Source organism: Thrips palmi, unplaced genomic scaffold (assembly GCF_012932325.1).
Source record: "Thrips palmi isolate BJ-2018 unplaced genomic scaffold, TpBJ-2018v1 HiC_scaffold_10, whole genome shotgun sequence".
Classification (NCBI taxonomy): Eukaryota; Metazoa; Arthropoda; class Insecta; order Thysanoptera; family Thripidae; genus Thrips; species Thrips palmi.
Genome location: NW_023144621.1, coordinates 3,105,841 through 3,125,217, shown reverse-complemented (window position 1 = coordinate 3,125,217; position 19,377 = coordinate 3,105,841). Strand labels below are relative to the sequence as shown.

Genomic DNA, 19,377 nt, shown 5'->3' with positions numbered 1-19,377 from the left:
GACCCGTGGCACTGTTACCTGCTACCCAGTGTTGCACCACACCCCCACCCCTTACCCCCTTCCGCCCCTGGTTCCGCCCCCTATCCGGCCATGCAGCCAGCGCCGTGCAGCCTCAGGGCGCCTCAGGGTAGGCCGGCGGGTGGACCCGGCGAGCAGTTCCGAACGGTCGTGTGGTCACTCTGTCTGCCTCTCACCCGAGGCACGGGGCGCCGCATGAGTGCGACAGAGACAGCGACCAAACGGCTGGCCGCTGGGTCCGAGGCTGGGCCGGCCCGCGGCGACCCTCGGCCCTTGCGGTGCGTGCTGGCGGTGCTGCGCCGCGTCGAGGATCCCGATAAAGGCGCCTATGGGCGGACTCTCCCCTCCCCCCTTCCCCCTTCTAAACTCCTATCACTTACAGCTTCCGGCTTCCGCCCCCCTCCCCCTCCCCCCGCGGAAGGGGCGAAGCAGCAGGGACGGCCGGAAAGGCCCTTGATAAAGACACTCCGCTCGGCCGCGGCTTTTAGCGTAACGACAAAATGCGTCCTTCGCGCCTCGCGACGCTGCGTCGTAAGGACCAAGAACGCAAGGACCAAGGAATCAACAAGGACCATGGCCCAAGGCCCGAGGACGCAAGAACCATGGATGCAAGGACCGAGGATCAAGGACAAGACCCAAGGACCAAAGGACGCAAGACCAAGGACGAAGGGCCATGGACCAAGAACCCAAGGACACAAGGACCAAAGACCCAAGGACCCAAGGAAGGACCCAGGGACGTAAGGACCAGGTGCCAAGGACGCAAGGACCAAGGACGCAAGGACCCAGGGACGCAAGGACCGAGGACGCAAGGACCCACGGACGCAAGGACCCAGGGACGCAAGGACCGAGGACGCAAGGACGCAAGGACCCAGGGACGCAAGGACCCAGGGACGCAAAGACCGAGGACGCAAGGACCGAGGACGCAAGGACCGAGGATGCAAGGACCGAGGACGCAAGGACCGAGGACGCAAGGACCCAGGGACGCAAGGACCAAGGACGCAAGGACCCAGGACGTAAGGCGACGTAAGGACAAAGGACGCAAGGACCAAAGACGCAACGACGCAAGGACCACGGACCAAGGACGCAGGACGCAAGGACCAAGGCGGCGCGGAGCGCGGAAGTAGAGCAGGGGGAAGTACCTCTCACGGTTTAGCGCGGCCCCAAGTTGACGCCCCTGCTCGCTAGGCTGCTCCGTCCTCCGTCCGCGGTCGTTAGTCCTCAAACGGACAATCAAGCGACTCCGTTAACTAGTGATAATGGCGTTTGGCGGCGTTGGGGATGTGCCGACATCGGCGAGGGAGGGCGCCACGTCGACGTGACTCATGAGTGTGTGTGAGTGTGTGTGTGTGTGTGTGTGTGTGTGTGTGTGTGTGTGAGGAGGGGGGGAATGTACGGGTTCTCCCGCGCACGCTAAATTACTACATATGCAGTTGTTTTGGAATTCACACGCAACAACGCACAAAGTGCTGCAACAATTGGCGTCGTTTCCTGCTTAGCCTACGCACTCGTGCGTGCATTTTAAAATCTATGCGCTTCATTTCGCGCGAAGCTGCGCACATTGAGAGTGCGCGTGTCAAATGATGCACCTGGCTGCATTTTGGTGCACCTGGCTGCATTTTGGTGCACCTGGATGCATTTTGGTGCACCTGGTTGCATTTTGGTGCTCCTGGATGCACCCGCGTGCACCTTGCTTGATGCACCCCTCTGGTAGCACGCGGACGAGCGCAGACGCAGACTCACCTCAGACTCGCAGGGCGTGCGAGACAGGCGAGACAGGCGGCAGGCCGGGGCGGCGCATAGCAGCCCCCGGGCTGGGGCGACCAGGTCCGCGACCAGGACCGCGACGACGGCGCCTCCAGCCGTCACATCCTGGGCGGGGAATCACCGCGCGGCGAGGCGTGGCGGGGCGCGGCGCGGGGCCCCTCGGTGGGGGCGGCGAGGCTAGGCGGGCGCCGCGACGCCGTGCGTCCCTGCGCGTCCCCGACGACCCGTGCCGTCCCAGCGCGTCGCGGTGCCGAGCGTCGCCGTGCGTCTAGTGGCTGGCTGCCGCTGGCTGCCGACGGGCTGCCCACTGGCTGGGGGTAGGGCCCTCTGGCTGGGGCCGCGCCGCTGCGCTGTGCTGCGCACTCGCTGGGAGACTGGTGCGAGGCTACGCCGCGGCTACGCCTCCGCGCCGAACGGCCCGGACGGCCGCACGCGAGGCCGGGGCCTGGAGGCTCCGGGCGGCGGGGGGGAGGGGGCGGGGGCGGAACGCCGGGCCCCGGAGCGGACGCCGGAGCGGCACAGCCCCAACCCCCACTACACTCTTCGAAGCACCCAACGGGAGCATCCCCAGGTACACCAGGGCCCCAGTGTGGGCCAAGATGGGGGACAACGAGACAATTCACCCGCTAGGCCTCTGGAAGATAGGCAAACAGCCACACTTCGCCGCTGTGACTGCCACACTGCCACCTTGCCTCTCCCTCAGGCCGGCTCTGGATGCGCCACTGAAGAAGAGAGCGTGAAAAGCTCTAGGGGACGATTAACTTGTACTCACATTTTTGTGTAAAGAGAACCTTGTTGTTGGCATCAGCTAGTTGTTTCTTGATTGAGATGACCGCCACAGCCCGACTGGCTGTCTCCTTGCTGGTCGGGTGCGGCGAGTCGCAGTGGTCCTTCCCTCCATTGACTCTCACACTCCCTCTAAATCTGCTCCCATGTTTTTATCAGCCTAAAAAAACGTCCAGATAATTTTTTGTAAAATGTAAACAAGTCTTGGTTTTTTTATTTTGTATCAACAACAGCACATAGTTTGTATTCAAATCTTTACTTCATTTGGGTCAATGCTTTGAACATACATAAAATTGCCTTCCACTTCTGAGCTAGTGACTTCGATGTCCTGCTCATAAGCGCAGGCATTGACTTCTTCAACAAACATGAATTCTACTCCATCCTCTGCAGCTTGGTATGCTAAACTAATCAAATCATCGGAAGTACAATCTTTAACAACTAAAGTTGAGTTAGCTTTCCGTGATTTGTATGATTCAGGAACAGATTTAATGGAACCACTTGGTATGTTCTTCAGGCTATGAGATACTTCTGCTTGAATTTTGTCCTGTGTTCCGGATTTCTTCATGACTTGATTTCTGGCGGTCTTCAATGATGAAGACTCTGATAGATCAAGAGAACAAATGGAAATTAGTGAAAAGTCTTTGGTAGCAATTAGAAAGACCTGACAATACTCACCTTCACCATCCATGATGGCTGATGACTTATGAGCTTTGATGTGTCTTCTCAAATAATCTACACGAGAAAATATTTTCTGACATATATCACACGTCGGTCTAAAAATGGGAGGAAAAAAATTGAAATTGAGAAACATTGACTAAATTTCTGACAAGGTTTCAGACAAGGTTCACAAGTGATAGATACCCACTTTTCGCTTTGTCTGTGAGAAAGAGAATGTCGCCGGAGATCTCTTTGACGTGCAAACTGTTGACCACATTCTGGACATGAGAATGATTTTGATCCACTATGAGACAGTCTATGTTCATTAAGCTCGGACAGATACCTACAACACAGTTTTTAACTCAGCTTCTCTTCCAAATTCAGAAAGAACAAGAATAAGAGTGTTTTTCATTTCATTAAAACTCTTACCTGAATTTTCTTTTACAGGTCGGACAGTCAAAAGGTCGCACACCTGTGTGAGAACGAATATGAACAGTAAGGTTGTGTTTATATCTGAAGCATTTATCACAATATGAGCATATATGTGGTTTGCCCCCTGAAATAAATATTTAACAGCTATAAAAATTTTGAGGGATAGAAAATCACAGCACATTTAGAGGTAAAATCAGAATGGCACTGACCAAAATGGATTTCGAGATGTCTCTTGAAAGTAGAGGCAGATGAAAGTTGCTTGCCACATTCCGGACACACATGATTAGCCTTCTCCCTAGAAACATTAATACAAAATTAATATTTTAATTTTTATCTTTCCTTACATTTTAAATAATGTCAAGCAAACACACTCAGTACAACTTGCTGATTTAACTATTTCTGATTTTAAGGAGTTCCTTTCTCCATCAATTGGGTTGGTTGAGTCAGTTTTTGCTTTTTTACAAATTTGCATGATTTTTAAATTCTCAGGACTGCAGTGAGTTTGATTCTCATCTGGCTGCACAACGGTGCCACAGTTGGTAGCAGGTAACGTAGGTAACGATGAAACCAATTCGGGTGGTGTGCTCTCAAGAAAACAAGAAGCAGAATCATTTAAGGCTTTGGGATTGTCAGGCAAATTTGGTGAGACCACCTCTAGACCAGACGACAACAACTGACTAACTTTCATTCCATCAGCACCCAATAACATAGTTTTTGGGCAATTATAGGGGGAAGATTGTTCCTTTAAACTCTCCTAAAAAACAAAACAACACATATTACATTTTGAGATAAATTGTCATGAGATAGTCAACACATAGAAACATTGCTCACCACACGACCGTCATTCAATGAAACAGCATTTGATGTAGTAAAGGATGCAGATGGCTCATTTAGGTCATATATTTTGCATGTTTCTTCTCTGATTAAAAAGTCTTCTTGAAATATAAAATTTGAAGCGTCTAAAAACTCCAACTGAGATGTGTTGGAAGTATCTAAAACATTCAGTGACATAATATCTATTGGCAGTCTTGATCCCCCATTAAATTCTGTTACAGGCACTAAATTTTCTGTTGATTCCATATTATTATCCACATTATTTTTGCTAATATCACTTAGAGATGTTGAAGAAATACTGGTTGCTAGTAAGTTTCTAGATGCCTGGGGTAATGACACAGATGTACTGACATTAATTGATGGTACAACAGTCTGTTCTGAACTATTGTTACATACAGATACAGGTCCCAGTGTAGAGGAGCCCACATTGATGGGAGGAACAAAACACAACTGGTAGGGAATTCCACTAGAAACTTCATTGGAATGTTTTGCAAGTGAAGAAGCCAGAGCATAGACAACAGGAGGTTTGGCCACTAATACTTCATTGCTATCCTGTTCAGCAAATACAGTCCTCCCCTGTTGGCATCGAGTCAAATGAAGAGAGAGATCATTCAAACTATCAGAACAGTGTTGACATTCAGCACATAAAAACTTAGTAGCTTCCTGAGATTTTGGCTGGAGAAATTCAGGTATGACACTCGCTTGTTCTAGGGGAGCAGCTTTAGACGCAACATCACCAAGAATGTTCAATGGCTGTCCATCAATGACACTTTCTGAACACAACAATTTAGGACTCTCATTATTTGGAGTTTCTTCTGAAGTGGGCAGTTTTTTTAGTGCTTCCAATTTTGATTTCTCATCCCTGATAGCGAGCTTCAATATCTCCGCAATGGGATTGTTTGGGGACAGGTTTTGAGGTGGTGGAATGACATGAACCTAATAAGAAGAAAGAAAATTATAAAAATTGCTGTTGTTGTTCAAAAAGATCCTCAGATTCTTGCTGAATACTCACCTCCATACTCGATTTCTTGCACAAACTTTCCATTGGAGGTAACTCTAAATTGTGCTCACTCTTCAGATGTCGTCTCAAACCTTGGTTTTGCAGACAACGATTACCACATAGCCCACAAATAAAACGTCGCACTCCTCCATGCACACACTGAATATGACGAAGTAAAGAAGATTTTGAAAGAGATTTGGTGTCACATTGAGAGCAGTGATGCAAGACCCTTGACTTGTGGACAGCAAGATCATGAGCTTTGAGAGCCTGTAATAAAAATACAAATTTTCAGTAGATTTTTAAGAAGTGAATAGCAAAGACATTTTTAGCAGCAGGAGGTAAGGAATTCATGTCTTAAATACATGGTATTGAATACTTTTATCTTTTTCACAAGAATAGAGACCACTTTTGGTAAACACTACAAAACTATAAACATCTAAGAACGAGTAAAAGTAAACAAGCAGAGCTTACATTAGGCCGTCTGAATTTTAAGCCACATTTTTCACAGAGGTGTGGCTTTTCATCAGTATGAATAAGGAGGTGTGTATGAAGTGCAGACAAGGTTGCACAATTCACAGAGCAATGTCTACAAGTGTATCTGGAAAGTTTACAAAAGCATTTCATTTCAATTTCAGATAATCGGCAAAAACTTCAATAAGTGCTGTAAAATGATGCCCAGAAAGTTCACTAACCTTACAGAACTGGGTTTCACAAGAATACCATGTGAACGCATGTGCTTTTTGAAGCCTCTGCGGTGTGAAAATTTTAAAGAACATACACTACAAGAAAATGGGGTTTGGTGAGTCAACTCATGTTTCACAGTTTCTTCTTTGCTTCCAAATGTTTTGTGGCATTCAGTGCATTGCAGTGATGCTTCCTAGCAATCAACAAATAAATAATTTTAATTAAAAAGCACTGCAGTATTTTAAAAGACATGACTTCAAATTTATTTTGATCCAAAGAACAATACTTACAGCATGTCTAGAAATTATTTCTTGTTGGTTGTCAAGGGATATTTCCCAACTTTGTTCCTTCTGAGGATCGTCAGCACAGTTTTGAGGAATAGAATCACTTAGTTGGTTTAAATTTTCTTCAATTTGACTCATGAAAAGCTTATCTAAGGTCTCTTCTTCCTCATCCTGTATTTTTAACTTCTTCAAAATACTATCAATTTCTTCCTGGGTATGACAATTTTTCAAATGTTTTACTAATGAAACAGCAGCATCCTCACCCAGTGCATCAGCTACATTTAGTGGACTGTACTGACAAAGTTCACAAGAGTTACGATTATGTCTCAGACTATGCAGCTGTAATATATGGCTGCTTCTGAATTGGCAGCCACAGATATGACAATCTAGGTCGATTCGACGAAGTGAGCAGTTTCGAAGATGATAGTTTAAAAGGTATTCGCAAGGAAACGGCTCAGAACACCATTTGCAATTTAATCTTTCACTATGACGGGTTCTGTGAATGTTTTTATCAGATTCACTATCAAATACTTTAAAGCATGCTTCACAGGTGACATCAGGTCTCTCAAAGTGGTGAACTTGTTTCATGTGGTTATTGCTCTCAGAACCATTAGAAAAAAGTTTATGGCAGACAAAGCACTGTGCAAAAAAAGGAGATATTAGGATAATTTCAATTTTAAAAAATGATAGGTAAATTCTAAGTTAATTACCTCATTGGGATTTTGAATATTATGTGTGTTCTGCATATGATGCAGGAGTTGATGAGGTGTAAACAAAACATGTTTGCACTCTATGCATGTGCGTCTGTCAATACACGATTCAAAATCTCCCTTCCAAAACGCTCCATATGATGATGAGATGTTGTTGATAGGATATTCTTCATATTGTTCGACATCATCTCGAATTATTTCAATATAAATTTCACCTTCACCTTCCTCTTTTGATTTAGAATTTTTAAACGGCAGACATTGAAAACCAGTGAGCGCACTCTTGGATACCACGTCGTTTTTGGAAGTGACAAGGAGGCTCCCATCTCGTATCGTAAACACGATTTTTGCTCGTTCATTAGAAGAGCAGGAAGAGTTTTCACTTGGGTTACTATCACAGTTCTTGATTGAGTTCATTACATGAGTTTATGAATTGTGGTAAAAATATTCTGGAGATATAGTTACTTCAGCTTTCTCTCATTTTGTTAAAACACACAAGTGAAAAAATTGAAATAAAAATTTACTTTCATAATAAATAAGTTGAAAGAGATAAATGTCAACTCTAGTTTTTTTTTGTTAGAAAATGTTTTGAGAATTTGAGAGGTTATGTTTTCTGTAGCAGACAGGCAGCTATGAAAAATAGCTGTGCACATTTCAAAATTTTTCATAGTCGTCTGCTAGATAGAAAACATAACCTGTTGAATTTTATACTTTTGTCTCAATATTCGTTATTATGTTTGCTAAAACACATTTGTTACGGATCCTAAGTGATACAAGTAGGTTAATCAATCGACCCTCGTATGTGTTAAATCTTGCTGCCAGTGAACAACACAGTAGAGCTACACTCTCTGGTTTCACGAGATGTTTTTCCAAAGACAACAACAAACCTTTCAAAGAAGGAAAAACAGCAAAAGAAAACAACATTTCAAATGATGACGAAGTCATTGAAATTTTTGACGTTGAAGAAGAAAAGAAGAAATTTGCTTCAAGTGGTAATTTGACATCGAAGTACAAAGTTTTTAAAGATGAAGACTCACCCATAATATTGGATGTAGAAGAGGAGCGTTTAGTTTCACGATCAGTCAATGAGACCCATGTGACTCAACAAAATGAGTTTGATGCCATTTCTTTCAAACGTAAGAACCCCTTGATTGTGATCTTTGATTTTGATTGCTATTTACTAACTAATTCTATCATCGTGTTGCAATAATGTTCCAGCGGGTGTGCATGGAGTTTTTGACATTGACGAATTAGTTTCCATTCTTAAAAGCAAGAATGCGGAAGACATTGTAGTTATTCAAATGGACTCTACCACAAACTTGGCACAGCAAATGGTCATTGTAACAGGAAAATCTTCTCGTCATTTGAAAGCCCTAGCCAGTTTTGTTCGCCTTGTGTACAAGAAGAAAATTGGAAAACATGATTTGGTACCACACGTTGAGGGAAAAAGTAACAAAAGTGATAATTGGTTTGCTCTTGACTTAGGTAAGGTATTAATTTTCTATCCCTGTTGACAATTTTGTTTTTGAAAACTTCATTCAAAGGCTTTCCTTATCTTCTTTTCAGGCAATATAATTCTACATCTATTTTCCAAACATACTCGAGCTGTTTATGATTTAGAATCATTGTGGGCTCTTGGTCCGGAATTTGACCCCTTCCTTAATGAAGCCGAAGATCCTCTAGCTGCCATTATTAGCAAACATTCACATTATATATCAGACCTTGAGCCTGCGGATGCGAAGTAATTGTTTGTATGTTGTGTACTGTTCCAAATTGTTTTTTAAAGGGTGGGAAATGCTCCTTCCTTTAAAGGGAAGGAATGATATTGATTTTATCAACTTATATACTTTATTAAATGTACATACAATAACAGACAATCACATTCTAAAATTCTGTACCAATAGCAAATTATTCATAAAATACTTAACAGTGGAAATGATTTATCTTTCTCAAAACAATTCTCTGAAATAAATGAGACTTCCTAACAGAGTTGAACTTGGAGTTAAATCCATTGAAAGCTTCAATTTCACCCCAAAGTGTTTGAAGCAGCTGATACACTTTGAAACCAGGAAATCACAAACAATAATTTCATTCATCTGCTCTCTTTCGTTTCTTTTTAATTATTTCAGTTTTATTCACTATGTTTGATTAAATGTGGACAGAGTTTAGCCTACAGCAGATGTGACAAGTTCTGCCACATCCGGTGTGCTGGCTCTCACAGTAAGCTGCATTGTAACACCATCAGCCAACGCAAGCTTGGCACGCACCAACACGTCGTGGCCTCCGCGGAAGATACCTTATGAATTAAAAAAGCGATGCAAATAAGTATGCCTTTTAACTTCCACAATTAACAATTGAGGTAATTTGATACATACCAGCCAAGTACAGCGTGTGGTTGCTTTTACCATCAGGGACACGCTCAGAGCGGTCTGCAGGTTGTAGACCAAGGAATTGCACAATATTAGTTGTAGCCTCTTGCAATGTTCGCATGCTGGTCAGAGCATAGGTATCTTCCAGTTCGCACAAGTTGGCAGCTTCTTCCCAAGCTGCAGCCCAGTTACCCTTCCAAACTCGTTGAACTTGATCAGCCAAAGTAACTTCAACATCTTCCACCTAAATCACACAATGGGAGGTTCGTTAACATTTTTTTTTCTTTTTTCAAGAAATACATTATTGAAGAGAAACAAAATAATCTCACCATGTAGGTGTCGTCATAGCCTTCATCTGAATCGGGCAAACCGGTTGCAGGATCACAGTCTTTCACCATGTATGCTAATGTTGCACCAAATGTGCCTGGGAAAATAATCAAATTAGTATTTGTTTAGAGCACAATACAGTTGTAAATTTTCACAGCATAAAATTGAGTTACACACTCACTATGCTCAAGTGAGTCAAGAACAAATTGGTAACTCACCAGTTGAGGCTGATAAATCATCTTGAGGAAATTCAAGTAAACAGAATGCTGAACATGATTCACTATAGGGCAATCTTGGAATAGGAACCTCTCTTAAAATTCTGTACCCTTCAGCTGGTTCAAGGGAAACACGGACATTTTCAAGTAGTTGGTCACTTAATGTGTTAAGAACATCAAACTGGAATGGAGGAAAAAAAAACAAGGTTTACACATAGTTTTTGACAAAGAAAGTATCAATACTTTTTTTTTTCTGATACTCACCTGGAGTAAAAGGTGTCTAGCAAAGCAGTGTTTGATACAGCGAACTACATATTCAGTTTCAGATTCTGTAAGCTCAACTGGCTCAGAAGAACGGAAAATAGGGCCAAGTTGGGGGAGGAGAGCAGCAATTTCTGGAATGCTCGACACAAGCTCAAGAGCAGATTCTTCTTTAGAGACACCTAGCCTTTGTGGAGCTGCAGGAGAGAAAAGAGGAAAGGGTAAATAAGGGCTGACAACCTTTTCAAAAACTCAGTATCATTTGTGTCAAAAGTTTTACCTGGAGTTGACATTATGGTTCCCTCAGGAACGGCCTTTTGAGCCACAATTTCTGACACAAGAGGTTCAACAGCAGCCAATGGGACTGATTTCATATCAAAAGGTGTTTCTGTAGCATTGAGTGTATATTGATGAAGGGATCTCTCCAGAGCTGGAATGGAGACCTGCCACAAAAAATGGTTCCAAATGAACTCTCAAGCATGTCTCAAGAACTAAATCTAGAAAAGACAGCAGCAGCATCCTGTGCCATTCACATGCCCACACATCATTCACACGCACAGCATGCCAACACTGACAGCATCACCATTGCTGGCCCACACAATTCAGTTGCTCTCCACCCTCCCATCCTTAAACAATGTGATAATTAGGAATGCAAAAAAACAGACAAACCTGGAGACTTTCTGTTATGTAGCTGTTGTAAAGTGATCTGTTTTTGAGTGCAAGGATTGTGTAGTAATAAGTAGCACGATCACGAACTTCATCATCAGAATCCATTTGACAACGGGCCAGAAGTACTTGCACATTCTCATGCAAATCAGGACACTGGGCACCAAATTGGGCCATTGCTGCAACAGCAGCACCTCGTACGGCAGCATTTTCTAAGATTACTCTATTGTAAATAAAGCGAATATATCTGAAACAAAGAAAAATAGAAAATCAACTTTAATTTCAATTTAGAGAAAAAATATTGAGGTGAGGAATTAAGCTTACCTTGAGGGCTGCTTTGTCTTTGGTCCTTCTCTGCCCAGTAAGTGGAGGATTCGTACAGCCAAGCTGGTGTGTTCACAGTCCTCAATAAACTCACAAAGATGTGCCAGGCCTGAATTAAAAAGGAGAATCCATTAATTTCCTCGTCAATATTACAGTTTTGAAAGGCATGAACAAATGATTTCAGTACCAGTTTCCTTTGCTTCTGGGTTGCTTTCAATGATGGTAATGATGGTATCTGCAATGGAAGCCTTGTAGTCCAGCCCCCCTTCATCACGCAACATTGCAGACAAAAAGTTCATAAGAACACTGTGCTTGCGAGGGAACTTGGTGCACAAAGCTCGGATAGCCTGATAACAATTTAAAATTTGAGTCAAAATTCCTATATTAAATGCAATAGGGACGACAACTGAATCACCATAAGAAACATACCTGAACAACCACAATTTTGAATTCATCACTGATCTCACTCACAAAGGAAGCAATCTGCTTCATCAAGCGATCTACAGAAGACTCAGCACCTGTTTTCAACAATGTAGTAATAGCAAGAGTTGCTATGGAACGATTAGAGTCTGTGATCAAATTTTCCAGGTCCAAATTGCAAGCAGTAACAGCTGATGGATGAGACATAGCCACCTTTTAAACAGATAAGATCATCTTTAGCCAGATGTGAAACCATAAAAACATGGATATGTGTAAATTGCCAAAACAGTTACCTGATTCAGAGTCCGCACAGCAGCAAAACGCAGTGGAGGCTTGGATGTTGAACAGAACAACTGAAGCACGGAGACTGCAGGGGCAAGCTCTTTGGCTGTTGTGCGCCGGAGGTTGACCATAGCATGAGCTGCCTCATAGATAACTAGCTCAGTTTTATGACGAAGACAGCTCTCAATAAAGGAAAGAAGAGTAGAGTCAGCACCAGGAGCACCGTCTTCGTCCTCCAGAAGGCGGCATGCAATCCTGATCTACAGAAAAAAAAAATGGATTAGGTGGCTATTTATTTGCAAATTAAATGTGGGTTTAAAATTTTATTCAACAGGTATACCAACCAGCAAGCAAACAGCAAATGGAGACTTCAAAGATTGCTTGGTAAGTTTGGTCACAAGTTTTATTACAGCCAATCTGTCTGTCTTACGGATGTGGTACATCAATCCAAGTGCATGGTACTGCACCATCACACTGCCAGAAATCAAGAAATCAAGTTTAGAAACACAAAAGAGGCCAATTTGAGAAATAAAGTGACACAATACATACTTGTCAGAAGAGAACGCTTCTTGAGCCTCATTCACCCAACGCTTCACAAGTTCACCGGCAGAACGTGCCAAGTGAAGTGAGCTTACAAGAGCAGCGCTACTTACTGCTGGATTCTTGTCAACAATAGCTTGCTTCATGTAGCGCTCTATTGCTTGCAGCATTGTAACCTACAATCAGCCATTATAAATAAAGATGTACCCAAAAGGCTATTATGTATACAAATAAAAATTAAACAAGGAAATAAAATAAGGATTGGCTTACATCAGTGATGGAGCAAAGAGCACGGATTGCAGCAGCTCTGTACAGAGCCTCATTGCCAGTCATATCCTTAGTGAGAGATGATGTAACAATGATAACATCCTCAGCAATGGAAGATAGCTCTCTGATACCAAGATACACCATGCGGCGCAGAACAACATCTTTTGACTGGAATAATTTGGTCATAGCAAAGAAAACTTCTGTTGCCTCTGTTGTACCAAGCTGCTCACCCTGTAAAATCGAAGCAGCCAGTAGACAGTAAGTTTCTAAATCTTGCCAAATAATTTAACATTTAATTGAAACTGTTGTGGATAGAATGGTACAAGATAAATGTAACTACTGTGTGGCCTCTCCACAGATCCATGGATCTCAGCATATCGTGAAATTAATCTGTTTGGAGTCGTGTCGTACCTGGTTCAGAAGGTACAACACTTTGGTCAGGATGTGTGTACATTTACGAGGATTAACTGATGTGTCGTTGAAAGCACGAGCCTCTTGGAGCACAGAAGTTTTCTCGATATTTTCAAATGGATTGCCACCTCCTGTAAATGTGAGAACAAACCAAACATTAGGCACACAAAACATAAACAAATAAAAAACATGCAGACCTTCCGTTCATTAAACTTCATTACAAAGAAAGATGGTCCAATAAGAAATACTATGCCACACTGAATAGAAGCCGTGTCAAACTAAGATAAGATATAAAACAAACCCATATTAATAACAAAAACATACAACATATAAAAAGGGGTTAAGGCTACCAACAATTTCTGACACATAATTTTGACATGTAGGAAAAAATAACACATGGCAGAATACACGTTTTTTCATACAAGCAGATATTAAAAGAGTGTAAATTGTACAGAATCTCTAAAAGAGTGTTTACTTTCCCACCTAAGAATGACAGCTTGACTAGTACCCGGTTGACACTTTTGTACAAGCACCGATCCTATGGCCCTTGATTATGTAAAAGCAAATTGAATGAAAGAAACACGTACCATCTTCCTCTTCCTTCTTGTCTCTTTTGAAGGCCATTGTTACGTTTAGCTGAAAATTGCCACGGCCGAAGCAGACAGATTAGTCCCGTCTAACCCAAAAACACTCGGCGTTAACACGTCAACTGTGCACCGCCTTGTAGAGAGAAATGTGTCTGCTGGCGACGGAGAAGAAAGGAAGGAACAGGCGGTGGCTATCCGAGTGTTTTGTTTACACGAGCAAGTGGCCTGTGGCCTGTGTCGCCAATTTATGGCGTTTGATTTAACAGAGATAAGCCTTAGACTGTTGTGAAAAGGTAGCGTCATCATCCAACGTATGTGTTTATTTTCTTTGCATTTCGTTCCAGTCGTGGGGGTTTTCCATTTTAGAACAAATCCGAAGACCATTCCCCTCGGTCGTGGTGACTCATTGTCATCGTCATTCTGCTTATCATATTTCCTTGAAATGCGCAGTAAATCCCTAAATTTTGGTGTATTCCTCAGACTTTTTTCCTCATGTTATGCACAGTACCACTCTCTTAAGTCTATTCCACATGAAACATGATAGCCGTCTGTTTCAAAAAGGCCCTTCACTATCTTCAAATCCATTCATTTTGTTTGTATTTTATTTGCCATTCAAATGTGATCGGTCAAATATTTTGAAATCAACATAAGCTGTTTTGCGTTACACATTGTTCAATGTAGTATTTTTTTTACTCCTGTTAGCAGTGCTCCCGATGCCTGCCAATGCGGCTTTTCATTTACCTGTGGACCTTTGTTTGTCATTTCATTTTATATTTTCATTCCAGGCAATTTCTACAGAGTTTGGCTGCAAAATATCTTTTTGGAAACATGGCTAAAGAGACTTTTTCATCTCTTATTGATCTCTTTAAAACCTCGTCATCTTCTACTGTTTCAACTTTAGTTTGCGAAATTTGTGGCACTAAACTAAGTGTGTTCAGAAAGAAAGTAAGTAATTTTTGCCTCTCTATGAATGTACCATTTTGTGTCAAGTTATTGGTTTGTTTGGGTCTGTCTGCAGCTGCATTGTTTAACATTTGAAAGCTGACAACATTCACTCTTGTTTTCAGAAACCATGTCTTGAATGCAAGAAGCAGTTCTGCTCCCAGTGCCTGCTCCGTGGTAGAGATCGTACCCTGCACTGTAAAAATTGTTACATCCTCTGCATGAGACCACCCCTTCGTTCAGCTCTTCTGAACTTGCGGATAAAAGATCTGCAGCATTACTTGAATCAGCATAATGTTTCAACCAGAGGCTGCTTGGGTATGTCGACTTTGTCTTTTTCTTACAAGAGGTCTGTTTGATGTGAACCTGTTAATATTTTCTTTAAATAATGCCTTTAGAAAAGGAAGATTTGGTAAATGTAGTACTTCGATATGCTAGTAATCCTGGAAATCCAAACTCGGGGAACCCTGGATTTCCCTCAGGAAGCTCAAGTTATGCTCCAGCTGGGAATTCAAGAAATATTCAGCATGAGAATGCCACAAGCCCTCCTGCTAGTTATCCTGCTAGTAGTTCTGGGCCATCCAACACTACTCCACTCTCATCAGCACCTGGAGAAGAACATTCAAGACCTCAACCAGGTATTAAAGGGATATTTTTTTCCCTAGTCACTGCTAAAGGCTGCTCCTGTTTCCTTCTGATTATGCTGATTTTTTTTTTTATTGTATTGCAGCAGATTCTGACTCCAGTAGTAGTGATACTAGCTTTGAGATGGTTCCAAGACCCAGTTCTAATGAGAACATCGCTGGGGCCCATTCGTCATCTACATCCACATCCTCTTCTTCACCTTCACCAGTTTCAGACACTGAACCAGGAATAACTGTGGATGTACCAGCACAACCTCAAGAAGAAAATCCAAATGCTGCCTTAAGTAAGTTTGGTTGTATACATCATTCTTGTCATGGTTTTTAGCTGCAAGTTTGGTATTATGTTGGCAGCATTGAGATTTGTAACTATTCTTTGTTTCCATTAGATTTGGCGTCCTTGTCTGCTGAGTCTCCTTTGAATAGTGCTGCGGGAGCCTCTGAGGCTGCACAGGGATCTGAAAGACACAATGAAACACATCTTGAGACTCTAGAAGTAAATCCACAGCAGTCCATTTCACAGTCCAGTTCGTCCAATAATTCTCCGGTAAGCCATTGAAACATCTTTCCTCTTGTGGCTTCTAATTTATTTATTTAGCTCATCAACACACACAGCTGTGACTTTTTTCTCTCATTTTTTCTTCCTGTTTTAGAATTTAATTCGGGGTACCATGTCATCTATTACATCTGAGACTGACTTTGAAGCGCTTTCTGTCAAACAATTAAAAGATATTCTTCATCGTCATCGTGTCAATTACCATGGATGCTGTGAAAAGGCAGAATTGGTAGAAAGGGCTAAAAGGCTTTATCGAGACTACTTGGCATCAAGAGCAGGTATTTAATCAACTTTTGAACAGCAATTAGTTGTTTTTATTTCGTAAACTTGATTGTAAATTATCATTTTCATTACAGAACTAGAAAAGCTTGATTTAGATGCTCTCTGCAAAATCTGCATGGACGCTCCTGTGGAATGCGTCATGTTAGAATGTGGCCATATGGCTACATGCACCGATTGCGGGCGACAACTAAGTGAATGCCCAATTTGCCGTCAGTTTGTTGTTCGAATTGTGCGTACTTTCAAAGCATAGTTAAGTATATGAGTGAGACCAGTGTCGACACTGGTGTCGCGCGTGAATGGTGTGTGATGATCCTAAGCAAGCTGTTTTCATTAGGTATGGCTCCTATTTCATTTGTGCCATATGTGTTGCCATTAATCTTAAAATTTGTGATAATATTAATAATAACACACAACTCTTGATAAAGATTTTTTTCTTTTTTTGAATGTAAAATCAGAAGCAAATCTTGTGATCTCACATCTTGTGATTGAACAAGTGTTAGCTTAATTCCTACCGTACTCTGCTGCTCTTGATTGGTGTGTTGAAAAAGAGGGATGCAAAAGAGATTGAGCAAATTAGAAAGTATAGCTCAAGCACAACTGTGCTGTCTAAAGAGTTAAAGCAAGTATGTTTTTGTTTGAGCTCAAATATTTGAGATTACGGTCTGTTAGGTACAATGATAGGATGGCCTCTGGGCATTAATATAATTATTTCTTGGAATGAATGTTCCATTTTATGTAGGATACCAGGAAGCTGGTTCTTCTTTATGGTTGCTTCAGTGTGTGTTATGCTGAATGTGGGCAGATATGAAAAAATATTTATCAATCCTCTCCTTAGTATATCAATGGTTCGTGCAGCTATTTTTATCCTTCATGTCAAAGAAGAAAGGTGTGTGGTTGTGCTAGGTGTTCCAATGGAAAGTTAGTTCTATTGACATTGTTAGAAACAAACAACTATATTGAATACCTCTTCTACTGTTTTTTCCCCCTTTTTTCCATTTGTTTGAAATTTACTTTAGCATTGAGTGATAAACATAAACCTGACTTACTTATTGCTGGTCCTTAGCAGGTTTCTTGTAAATCCTATGTAGGTTTTAGAACCCTCATTCTTTCATGAGTGATTTTGAAAATAAGAAGTCCTTGTTGGGTCAAAGATGTGTATCTAATGGGGGAGGTTATCACCAAAAATTGAAAAAAAAAAATAGGTATGATTTTCCCGCAGAAAACTAGCTTTTAGTCAGAACCTTGTTCCTTTCCATTTCAAAAAGTATCAGAGCACTGAACTTATTGAAAGGGAAATTATGAATTGGGAGCACGACTATGTTGGGTTTGTAATTTTCAAGTTTGTGCGCAAGATCTTAGCGCACCAGTAGTTTTAAACAATGGTGTCTGATTTTGTTCCAGACTGCTTTGCTCCCAAGTTTTTTGCATTTTAGAAAATGTACTTAGCACTTGTGTCATTCTTAGACACATACTAAATGTTCATATCGCCCCGCAAAAGCTCTCAAGGAATAGATACAAAGGACCTTAACTTCATGTAAGAGGAATGAGAAATCCACTTGAGACCAGCATCTGAGAGTTCATAATTAGCTAGTTGTCCATCAAATATGGATTAGTTCTAGTTCAGTCATTTATTATTCCTTGTCAACGTGTTTGACTGTGATAAAGTACTTTGTACAACCTGACCTGGTATTTTAAATGTTGCGTCCTTTAAAAATGATTTGTAGGAGCAATCCTTTGTAACTTTTTAAATTTATTTTTTTTTTACATTAACTGCAATAGTTTTTGTTTTATTCCTAATCATCTCCTCTCCCCTCTCAACCTAATTGCCAGCAGTATTTTAAATGACGAGGTTGATTTTTTTTTCCAATTGAAAGATTGAGGTTCCTTTATTGCTTCATACAGGTAAGCTCAACATCTGGAAGACTGAGTTAGTTTAAGAAAGGTTAAGCAGTCATAACATTGGAAATGGTGAACAAGTGTAGTATATTAACTAGTGTGATTGGCTGCAGCAGTATGTTCCAGGTAGATTGAGTAGTGAAAAGAATACCTTATTGTTATTGTTAAGTTGCTTTGTTTGTGCCTTGTTTTGGGGATTTCATGTTTTTATATAAGTTGGACTGTTGTTTATTGACTCTCTTTGTGCTGTATGTGCTGAGTTTGTTTTTAAATGTTTTTTCTCTCTTATTCTTCGGGTGCTACCATTTAGACCATTCATGAAATAAGGAAAAACTGAGGCTGGATTATTGTGATTCCAGTGAAATTAATATTTCTAAGTGAGAGAGCCACAATGAACTGTCAAGAAGGGTGTTCATTTACAACTCACATTTACACATTGACCAACGTCAAATGAGTTGTAGTTTAAAGCCAAATACAAAACTTATTTTGAGTGATGTGCGGTGTTTCTTTTAGTAGGTAGTTATGTTCTAGGTGACATATCACATATTGAATTTTTAACTTCTATGATATATGTGTGACTGTTAAGGTTTTTGTCGTGTTCAAAAAATAAAGGGGACACATATAAGCCCTTTAAAGTTGAGAAATAAAAAGTGTGTGCATGCTAGGTGTCAAATTACCTTTGTTATGGTTGAATTGGCATCTTTGTGGAGTTCTGTGTAAAACTCACACACCAATTTTTTTCTTCTTACTTTATAATTACGGAAAGAGTCTTGTTATCTTTTTGTTTGAAAATCTGATTCACACCTATAGCCAATATGCAATGCAGTTTTCAATCATCATTCCATTGTTCTCAGGGACTTCTTTCAAAGTGAAAGCTACTTCTGAACAGCAGCTTGAATCTCAAAGAAATTTTTTATTAAAAATGGAAATAGGTTTTAAAAATCCTTGTTCTGTGTTTGGCCCTTGTCAAACGGCCCCTTCTTTTACAAGAGCCAACATTTACTTTTTAGCTTCAAGCCTTAATAGACATCATGGCATTTACATTACTTTTTGTGAAAGTGTACACTAATATGAGATGAGCTCCTATTGATGGAACATTAATGTTAAGGATAAGAAATATTCTACATTCTGCTTTAATAAATGTGTTGCATTGCATTAGTCATTGCTGTGGCTTGAACCAAAGGCTGGACACACATTCTGTTAGCTACAGCGGGTTATATTAATA

At 41.3% G+C, this 19,377-nt stretch overlaps 5 protein-coding genes across 10 annotated transcripts; 3 read left to right on the top strand and 2 right to left on the bottom strand.

Annotated features, from left to right (window-relative positions):
• The first annotated feature begins 518 nt into the window (after nucleotides 1-518).
• Nucleotides 519-1,142, top strand: LOC117654390 (U1 small nuclear ribonucleoprotein 70 kDa-like). The gene has a single exon (XM_034400993.1). It carries the CDS (start codon nucleotides 519-521, stop codon nucleotides 1,140-1,142), a length of 624 nt encoding a protein of 207 aa, XP_034256884.1.
• Nucleotides 1,143-2,585: 1,443 nt separating this feature from the next.
• On the bottom strand, nucleotides 2,586-7,808 carry LOC117639064. 3 transcript variants are annotated; one of them, XM_034374437.1, is made up of 13 exons: nucleotides 7,170-7,806; nucleotides 6,466-7,098; nucleotides 6,184-6,368; nucleotides 5,963-6,089; nucleotides 5,504-5,758; nucleotides 4,489-5,427; nucleotides 4,029-4,411; nucleotides 3,867-3,952; nucleotides 3,655-3,781; nucleotides 3,434-3,568; nucleotides 3,244-3,341; nucleotides 2,856-3,168; nucleotides 2,586-2,728 (listed from the first exon to the last, which is right to left on the bottom strand). In XM_034374437.1, the coding sequence occupies exons 1-13, from the start codon at nucleotides 7,581-7,583 to the stop codon at nucleotides 2,701-2,703; spliced, it is 3,723 nt and encodes a 1,240-aa protein (XP_034230328.1). In that variant the 5' UTR covers nucleotides 7,584-7,806; the 3' UTR covers nucleotides 2,586-2,700. The 3 variants fall into 3 exon arrangements, with proteins under 3 accessions (XP_034230328.1, XP_034230329.1, XP_034230326.1); XM_034374438.1 differs by lacking the exon at nucleotides 2,586-2,728 and having other exon boundaries at nucleotides 2,763-3,168; nucleotides 3,655-3,697; nucleotides 7,170-7,808; XM_034374435.1 differs by lacking the exon at nucleotides 2,586-2,728 and having other exon boundaries at nucleotides 2,763-3,168.
• A 10-nt stretch (nucleotides 7,809-7,818) lies between these two features.
• Nucleotides 7,819-9,161, top strand: LOC117639067 (protein Iojap, chloroplastic). The gene is made up of 3 exons (XM_034374444.1): nucleotides 7,819-8,302; nucleotides 8,385-8,651; nucleotides 8,733-9,161. The coding sequence occupies exons 1-3, from the start codon at nucleotides 7,900-7,902 to the stop codon at nucleotides 8,909-8,911; spliced, it is 849 nt and encodes a 282-aa protein (XP_034230335.1). The 5' UTR covers nucleotides 7,819-7,899; the 3' UTR covers nucleotides 8,912-9,161.
• Nucleotides 9,162-9,275: 114 nt separating this feature from the next.
• Nucleotides 9,276-13,992, bottom strand: LOC117639065 (coatomer subunit gamma-2). The gene is made up of 16 exons (XM_034374439.1): nucleotides 13,836-13,992; nucleotides 13,249-13,379; nucleotides 12,841-13,068; nucleotides 12,580-12,746; nucleotides 12,375-12,504; nucleotides 12,042-12,290; nucleotides 11,758-11,961; nucleotides 11,516-11,675; nucleotides 11,329-11,437; nucleotides 11,008-11,251; nucleotides 10,619-10,781; nucleotides 10,342-10,535; nucleotides 10,081-10,258; nucleotides 9,865-9,959; nucleotides 9,542-9,779; nucleotides 9,276-9,462 (listed from the first exon to the last, which is right to left on the bottom strand). The coding sequence occupies exons 1-16, from the start codon at nucleotides 13,870-13,872 to the stop codon at nucleotides 9,332-9,334; spliced, it is 2,658 nt and encodes an 885-aa protein (XP_034230330.1). The 5' UTR covers nucleotides 13,873-13,992; the 3' UTR covers nucleotides 9,276-9,331.
• Nucleotides 13,985-19,307, top strand: LOC117639066 (E3 ubiquitin-protein ligase RNF34). 4 transcript variants are annotated; one of them, XM_034374443.1, is made up of 8 exons: nucleotides 13,985-14,128; nucleotides 14,621-14,780; nucleotides 14,903-15,095; nucleotides 15,176-15,415; nucleotides 15,511-15,705; nucleotides 15,808-15,965; nucleotides 16,072-16,252; nucleotides 16,331-19,307. In XM_034374443.1, exons 2-8 carry the CDS (start codon nucleotides 14,664-14,666, stop codon nucleotides 16,504-16,506), a joined length of 1,260 nt encoding a protein of 419 aa, XP_034230334.1. In that variant the 5' UTR covers nucleotides 13,985-14,128; nucleotides 14,621-14,663; the 3' UTR covers nucleotides 16,507-19,307. The 4 variants fall into 4 exon arrangements, with proteins under 4 accessions (XP_034230334.1, XP_034230331.1, XP_034230332.1 ...); XM_034374440.1 differs by having other exon boundaries at nucleotides 15,508-15,705; XM_034374441.1 differs by having other exon boundaries at nucleotides 14,011-14,146; nucleotides 15,508-15,705.
• The last annotated feature ends 70 nt before the right edge of the window (nucleotides 19,308-19,377 follow it).